The following is an 8,352-nucleotide window of genomic DNA, read 5'->3' as shown; positions in this document are numbered from 1 at the left end:
ATCAAACGTGGTTGAAGGGGTGGACGTTTCCACGGGAGAGAGAGAGAGAGAAGGCGAGGCTTTCATTTCCATTGCAGATTCTGATCTTTCCTGAGCTTTACTTCTGTTACATAAAAATACATAGAGCTCATATTGTTTCATGCTCAGGCTGGAGTCCAGTGGTGCAACTAAGGACTTGTGAAAGTGGGAAAATTAAAAAACAATAAATCCCTAAAAGTCATATTATGATCTTAGACCAGACTGACATAGTGTCTTTGTAGTTTTCAGTGAGTGAACTTTTTAGCTTTTTGGTGCAGAGCTTGATGGAAAGATTGATAGCATCTACACACTACATGTGTACATTGACCTTTGCTACTGGGGGGGGAGGTGGTTGACAATATTTTGTTAGCCTTGTTCAGAAGAATCCTACCTTCTTCCTCCTCTTTCTGCATTAATGCGAAAAATTAAGTTGATGAACCAAACAAAACTGAGAATCTGGCTTTAACATTTTCAGAAAACTGGATGCTATGGAAGCTCTGTTTCTACAAGGGGGGGCATGGAGGGTGGAATCAATCACAACAATTGGGTTATAAATTAATGTAATCTTTAAGTGTTTTTAAACACCTTTTAAATGGTGGAAATACAAAAAATGCTTATTTATATAATAAATTTGCGATTTAAGTAAGTTTCGACAGAAAGCTACACATTTTAAGCTTAACATAGTCAGCTATGTTTAAAAAAATCATGTTTAATTTAGAAAAACAAATCAGACAGAGGTAAGTTCAGATTTCGTGTTAGCTATTCTAACACCTGAATAAGTCGAAAGTTCGAGATAGCCAATTTGAAATTTCGCGTTATTGAGTAAAAATCTGTTAAATATGGAGTTATTTAATAGAAATTTCCAGACAGTCACCCGAAATTTTGACTTACGAACGACAAAAACAATAATAATTTAAAAATTCATGAGCAAAAAAGCAGCAGCTCCCCTAGCTGTAACCCTTAACAATCCTGCCCTTGTGATCTCTTTCCCTCTGCCCCTCTCCTGCACTCTAGTCTAATTTGCGTGCGCGGCCTCGCGGGTGCGGGCACGTATCTTGGGGGCTCGGCCCCTACGCAACAGTGTGAGAGCGCGCAGGACTTAAAGCTGCTGTTGATGTGTCGCAGATTTTAAACACTGAGAGAGGCAGGCAGCAGGAGCAGGCGTGAAGGGGAAGAAGCGAAGGCAGAAAAACAAGCGAGCATCCGCCGTGACAGTGCGAGGGTTTTCCCCACACATACTCGTCTTTAAATAGTATCTGTTATTTAAATTTTTGCACTGCGACAAAAAACAACAACAAAAAAGCCAACAAAAACAACAACAACAACCGAAAAAGCATAGATACCCAGTTCGCGTCCTGCTCAGGAGTCAGCGATCAGCGATGGAGCTGTCTTCAATTGGAGACCAAGTGTTTGCAGTGGAGTCGATAACAAATAAGAGGGTGAGAAAGGTAAGAATGAGCACGTAACTCACAGAAAAACTTAATCGCCTGTGTTTGTTTTCCCTCTTGAAGGAGCGCTCTGCTCCGGTTGCCATGCACAAACAAAACCTGGCTACGCACTTTTGTCGCTACCAAATCCTTCTCCAGCTTTTACGCTAAGACACAACACCGATCTGTTTTCATGCAACTGCGCCAAACTTTAACACTGTTTTAGCGCACGAGTCGCATCCTGTAACCTTCATGTGCAACGGCTGGCGCTGCTGCTGCTGCAGCGTGTTCGTGTTTTGGAGGAGCCTACGCAGTTGTAGTGAAATGTGTGGAGGAAGAAGAAGAATAAGAAGGGGGGTGTGTGACCTGAAAACAGGTCTGACGGCCAGTAGCTATGCGGGCAGCTGCGCACTTTATTTTCGGTTAGATGGTGAGCGCTGCGTAAATCCGTCGCTGACTCCTTCGTGGTGGTGGCCCATTGATTTTTTGCAGTTGGGGGTGGTGGGGGGATTTGGGGGTGATAATTTGAGCAGCACGAGCGCACTATAATGTAGAAATGCGCTCTCGCATAAGTTTAATAGAGCCTGTAAACAAACACGTTCTTCTCTTGAAAGCGCGCACTGTGCGCACGTCGGAGCTGCTCTTGTTTTGTTTTGTTTTTATCTCGTCTTCACTGGGACAAACTGCGAGCATTGATTTTCGAGCCGATAATTTAAAAAGTAAAAGAAGATTTTAATTTTTTTAAGATAAAATTGCGCAGCACCGCGTTGTTTACATGCCCCCGCCTCCCCTCATCTTCACATGTGGCCCCACCTATACGAGCGGAGGGCTGTTCTAGAACGTGCACGAGAATCGTAGAAACCGGCACCTGCTGTAGCCACGTTCGGTCACGTCATCGCCAGCGAGAGACTAGCTGCAGCCACTCAGCCTCGCTGTCATTGACGTCACCCCTCACAAAAACACCCCTTTAAAAAAAAAAAGAAGTAAAAATCCTCGTGACCCTCCCTCTGTCCCTCCCATCCACACTTTAAAGCGACAGCAGCTTGGTTCTGTATGCGCTGGAGCACGTGTTTTGTGTGTGTGCTGCATCATCTCTAAGTGTACACCACCCCCACCCCTCTGTCTCTCCTCAGGGTGCTGTGGAGTATCTATTGAAATGGCAGGGATGGCCCCAAAAGTGAGTAAGCCTTGAGTAATCATCTAGTGACCTCATCCCCCTCATCCGGTGTATATTTATGAGCGTTTATAGAATGTGCTTCTTCATACTAGATAGACTGACCGCTTGGGTGTGTGTGTGTGTGTGTGTGCGCTGGCAGGTACAGTACCTGGGAACCAGAGGACAATATTTTGGACCCTCTCCTTGTTCTGGCCTACGAGGAGAAGTGAGTAATTACAGAAACTGTTGTGGTTTTCCTTTCATTCTGTTAGTCACACTTTCATATTCTTGCTTTTGTTTCTGACCTCTCTCTCTCTCTCTCTCTCTCTCTCTGTCTGCTTCTTTTCCAGCCGGGAGAAGATAAGAACTCTGACCTATCGCAGGAAAGGTCTTAGACCGAGGAGGCCCATCCTGCGGGTAGCGACACTTACCTTTCCTCTTGTCTCACAAACCTTTGTTGTATCTTCCTTCATTAATCCTAACTGCTGGCCAGGCTTGTTTGTTTAAAGGCAGTTGCACATTTATCCAGGTGATGACTTTTGGTATTTGTGCACACACACAACAAACAAATAAAAAAGATATTAAAGGGGTATTCCATCAATTTAACATTAAGCTTACAAATTTTTGGGATGTAGGAATCCTGGGACTTTTTTCTTCTTAGTTACTTATTGGCCTAAAGTTCCTCTGATGGGAGCGCCTCAGGTTCAGTGTCAAATCACAGACCTTACCATTAGCACCCAACAAACTCTGCCTTCTGCCGCCTGAACCGCCTGACCTGTAACCCTGCTGCTAATGCAACTTGATCTCAAGCTCCAGCCCAATAACCCCAATTACATCACCATGACATCAGTAGGATTATTTTTCAAGCTCGCTTTACTAGCTGAATGGTACTCAAATGTAAGTTTCATGTATAACATTGCCAGAATGCCCCTTTGATTGAAACATTTACTTCTCATAAACAGCTGGAAATATGAGGAAACAAAAAAAACCCCCAATGCTGTATCATTGTGAACAATACTTTTGTTGTTTTTTCTTCACAGTTCATTATTGTCCAGATGTTTTAACAGTTTAAAACATCAGTTTCTTTACAGGGTGACCCATTAGCGCTGATAATCAATCACTAAGATACAAAACCCCAGCAGAGATCAAGGTGCAATGGCCTCGGTAGTTTTTAAAAGACATGTTTCTAAAGCGAGGGGTGTGACCCCCGAATGGTCGTTGCTCTCACTGTGTCATTATCACTTCAGTCGTTAAAGGTGCAATTTGTAAGAGTTGCTGTCAAGCTTTGTCCCACACGTGGATATCAGAGCATCACAAATTAGCCAAGTCAAGCTCTTGATATCACCATGACGATGAGGACCAGAGAGGGTCCTTAAAAGAAAATCATGCATTAACACTTGGACAGAGTCACAGACTGTGCGCACTGTGCAGTGCTCCTTCTTTGGACCGACACAGTATGCATGCAACACTAACTCACTGCTGCCTCTTGTGGTAAATAGGTGGTATTTTAAAAAAAGGCAAGCCGGGCATAGCTGGTTTGGAACTTGCATTTTGCACCTTTAAGCTCCATTTACTTGTTTTTGAAGCGAGTTTAGAACAGTTCTGGTGTTTCGTGAGATGATGACTGTTTCCATTACTTGTATCAAACTGCAGTAAATCTGTAAATATACATCTTTTAATCTGATTTTAATGGCAGATATTGGCACATTTTCTGTACTTATAAATATTCACAGCAGCAGGATTGTTTTATTTATTTATGTATTTATTTTTTGGTTAGTATTCCACCATCCTAGCTAATCCTAGCTAAAACCATCCTATCAACCAATTTCTGCAGAATTAAGACATTTCTGAAAAACAAAAATAAAACAAAGGTGTTAAACATGCTAAACAGCTAATGTTTGCAGCTTGGATAGTGGTGTTGGCTGCAGAAGTAAACTGAATATCACAGCATTTTCTTCAGGACTACATTTCCCATACACGTGCTGTCTGTCAAAAATGAAATGCATCCTATGTTTCCACTGTAAGTAACTCAAAAGGCAGAACTGTATTTGCTTCCTGCTTGTGTGCACAGTCATGCAGCTTCTGACCTGCCACCATCTCTGCTCTCCCCCAGAATGTCTTTGCCATGGACCTCCGCAGCGCTCACAAGATGACGGAGAAGCCTCCGCCCCGCATTCGCCTCTCCCTCACCCGCTCCATGAGCACAGACGTGGACCACGTTGAGCGCGGCAGCATGTACCAGCGCCAGGTGAGGAGGAATGGCCGGCAGAGGGTGGCCAAAGGAGGGCGAGATGGCAAACGCATGCATCTGCAGAAGAAGAAGATGGAGCCCATGGAGGAGGACTGGGGCGGCACCAGTGAAGAAGAGAAGTCTGAGAGCACCATGGGGGAGAGATGTGAAGGCAGTTTATATGGTTGGTTTGTCAAGCTGATAACAAAACGCAGTAGCCCCACCATGACCTTTGACCCTTAAAAATGAACAAGATGTGTCACCATCTCTTTTCAGGCCTGTCAGAGTGCAGCTCACCTGCTCTGCTCGAGGAACATGACCTGGAGCTGCAGGTGGGGGAGAAGTTGGGTGGTGACCTGATGCCGGTAAGCTCGCACACGTGGATCGACATCATGGGCGAGTGCGATTCGACACCGAAGCCAATGCTTGTGCGCAGCCAATCAAAGGACAGCGCCTCTGCATCTGAGGCCAGACTGGGCGATGCGGTTTCTGTGAGTGACAGGTCAGATTCGGACAGAGGAGAGGAGGGCTGGGAGTCGGGCCCGGAGAGAAGCAATGCAACCTCAGTGATAGTGAGCATTCGGGGGAGCAGAGGGACGGCAGGTGACGCCGCTACCGTCTGCTCCCTGGCTGAGGTGAGGAAGGAGGAAGCCAGAGGCGACGATTCGATCGTTGCCCCAGAGACTGCTTCCCCAACAGCAGACCAGCCGGAGACCGTCATCTTGACAAAAGTGACTATAAACTCTGTGACGGTGACGTTTAAAGAAGCGAGGGTGGCCGAAGGCTTCTTTAAGGGCTACTGAACAAGGGTGACGAGTGGCACCGAGAGCTCAGAATAACCATAATTAGACTTGCCACTCATTTTGTACATGTAAAACGGTCACGTATGTAAGATAACTCTACATGTTTACAAAGCTACATTCATTTCCCGCTGAGTTCGGTGAAGAAATTCTTGCCTTTGCATAAAAAGTGAGTGGTAATTTTATTATTGTGGCTCATTTATTAGATGTGATAGGAAGCCTGAGGCCCTTAAAAAAAAGTGCTCAAATTATCCATAAGAATCCAGCAGACTAAATAGGTCTCTGGCTGGTTTCTTCCCCGGTGGGTTTACCGAGAGTGAGACACACGTGAGACAGCAGCCTGAAACGATGCAGTTCAGATAACTACTCAGATGCAGCTACTTTTCTCAGTGCTTTCCAGCAAGACATCGGTCTCACACTCAGATCGGTTCTCGGGGCCCGTTTTCAGTCGCTCCTCTTTCTTACAAATGATTTTGTAAAGATGTTTCTTTTGTCATTTAATTATTTTTTTTAGTATTTGCACAGAGCTAACCGCATGCCCTGTCAGTCTGTGCCACACATGCTCAAAGCCCTGTCCTGTGCTTTGTTGAAGAGGTTTATTTCTGTCACAAAAGCAAGAAAAAAACAAAAAAAAAACAAAGACAGAGAATTAATGCCTGTCGCTTAGATGAAGTTCTGTGCTTCAAGGAGGATGGATGCACAAAAACAAGTACTCAGCCGTGTTCGCCGTTTGTCTGTCCCTTTATTTTTCAAGTATGAAATGCTACCTGGTTCTATTTTTGTATTACCATTTGATAGTCCACTCTCTTCACTAGCCTTTGTGCATATCAAAACAGGAGGTGTCGTTTTACTCAGCTGCTGTGTAGGTAATGTGCAAATGAAAGCAAGTGTACATTCAGCCGGACCGTAGTGCGCTTTTATTTATTGCATGTCACACGTATAAGCTAAACTAACTTATGTCACTCGGTGTGTCCAAACAAGTCTCTTTCTCTCTGACAAACATGAAATGTCAAAGATGTCTTCTCTCTTAAAAAATACATTTTTACTTTGACTCTATTTCCAATAAATGTGTACAACAGTAGCTGCCGCCTGGAGTGTGCTTAGAGGGGGTGGGTATAAAGACATGTTTCTGTGTTACCTTTCTGAAAGAGATGACGAAGCCAGTCATGAAACACAGATGTATCCAAATTTATTTATTCATTTCTTGGGAAGGTTTGTTTTTTTGTTTTTTTTTGACAATGAACCTTCTTTGTTGTAGTTTTGCTTTAGTACCTCGTCATGAGAGATTTGTTTCAAACCCACTATCAAAACCTAACAACCAACTGACGAGCAGTTTCACGCTCTTGTCGTGTCATGATAAATAAAGCAGAGAAAAGTTGCATGTGGTAGCTGTTCACTGAAATTTGGAGAACATGGCACAAAAACATGTAACATGTTTTTGTGCCATGTTCACAAAAACAGTGAACCATTTATTTGGGGTTTTTTTGGCCTTACACAGAGAGCAAAAACCAATTGGTACAGTCTTAAAAAGAGAATGAATGCAGCTCAAAGCAGCGTGAAAGACCAGACCTTGGTTAGATGTTAGACCACATCCAGCCAAGTCAAGGACACTCGAGGAGGTGAGGTAGGTGTATCATCAAAGTCTGAAATCAAAAGACGCCTTCATGAATGTTCACAACAAGGTACAAACCACTGGTTAAACTCAATAACAAGAAGGTTCGATTAGACTGTGTCAGAGCCTGCACAGTTCTGGAAATTTCTTTTAAAAGATGAAACCTAGATTAACTTGTAGCAGAATGATGCGAAGAGAAACCGCTCATGAGCTGACCTGTTTTCGCAGAAATGATCCCCACTCCAGACACCTTATCAAATGGTGATTAACCCTCATGTTCATTTCTCAGGTACAGCAACGCTGTTCCTGGGTCAGTTTGACTTGGGGCATATTTAGTTATCTAAAAGTGTCAGAAACTTTTAGAAAATTACAATTCACGTTATTTAGCATTATTAACTCCATTACTATTTCATTCAATAATTAGTGCAGTATACAATTAGTTTCTTACATCTCACACATGGGGGTTCAGTGAGGATATCACTAGTTTTTCATTATATACACTGGAAGGACTTACATATAAAATACAATCATTTTTCATGACATTGTTTTTTTTAATCTAGTCTAACAATAGGTGCCAATTTGTCTTTCTCTCATCTGGCAGTGCTTGTCTCTCAATTGTCAAATTGGCTTACTCTGCAGAAAACATCTCCAGGGCCATCGTGGCATAAAATATGTCTCTGCATCCTACAGACTGGCTGTTGATTGAACCTTTGACCATACATGGGACCCTCAAACATCCATACAAATGCATTTTATCCAGCTTCCAGTTCTCCCCCCAAAATGCACAGTCACTTTAGTCATTTTGAGCATGTCTGTCTGTCTGTATTGAATTGGGCTCAAAAGCTGACTCACGTGCCATCCTAGTGGGCCCTGGTGCTGTCTTCATTATGCTTCATGCCAACAGTTTTGCCTGATGTGCATTTGAGGATGAAGATCACTATATTTTACCATTTTCTGATGTGATTGTCGTGCTTGCAGGGATATGATTGGCATTTTCCTCATTTGGAAATCATCAGAATCAGAAATGACCTCAAGATGGTCTTCATCTTCAGACACATCCATCCTCCTCTGTGATCAAAGTTGAGTTCTAGAGCCTCCGTAAATCACGT

At 43.4% G+C, this 8,352-nt stretch overlaps 1 protein-coding gene across 1 annotated transcript; it reads left to right on the top strand.

Moving 5' to 3' along the window:
• The first annotated feature begins 1,101 nt into the window (after positions 1–1,101).
• On the top strand, positions 1,102–6,712 carry cbx7a (chromobox homolog 7a). Its single transcript, XM_040005980.1, has 6 exons — positions 1,102–1,466; positions 2,579–2,622; positions 2,762–2,827; positions 2,952–3,018; positions 4,715–5,015; positions 5,108–6,712. The coding sequence occupies exons 1-6, from the start codon at positions 1,398–1,400 to the stop codon at positions 5,632–5,634; spliced, it is 1,074 nt and encodes a 357-aa protein (XP_039861914.1). The 5' UTR covers positions 1,102–1,397; the 3' UTR covers positions 5,635–6,712.
• The last annotated feature ends 1,640 nt before the right edge of the window (positions 6,713–8,352 follow it).

This window comes from Simochromis diagramma, unplaced genomic scaffold (assembly GCF_900408965.1).
Source record: "Simochromis diagramma unplaced genomic scaffold, fSimDia1.1 OVJJ01000510.1, whole genome shotgun sequence".
NCBI classification, from domain to species: Eukaryota; Metazoa; Chordata; class Actinopteri; order Cichliformes; family Cichlidae; genus Simochromis; species Simochromis diagramma.
Note: the sequence above shows the minus strand (reverse complement) of the source record. Positions and strands in the feature narration are given on the sequence as shown.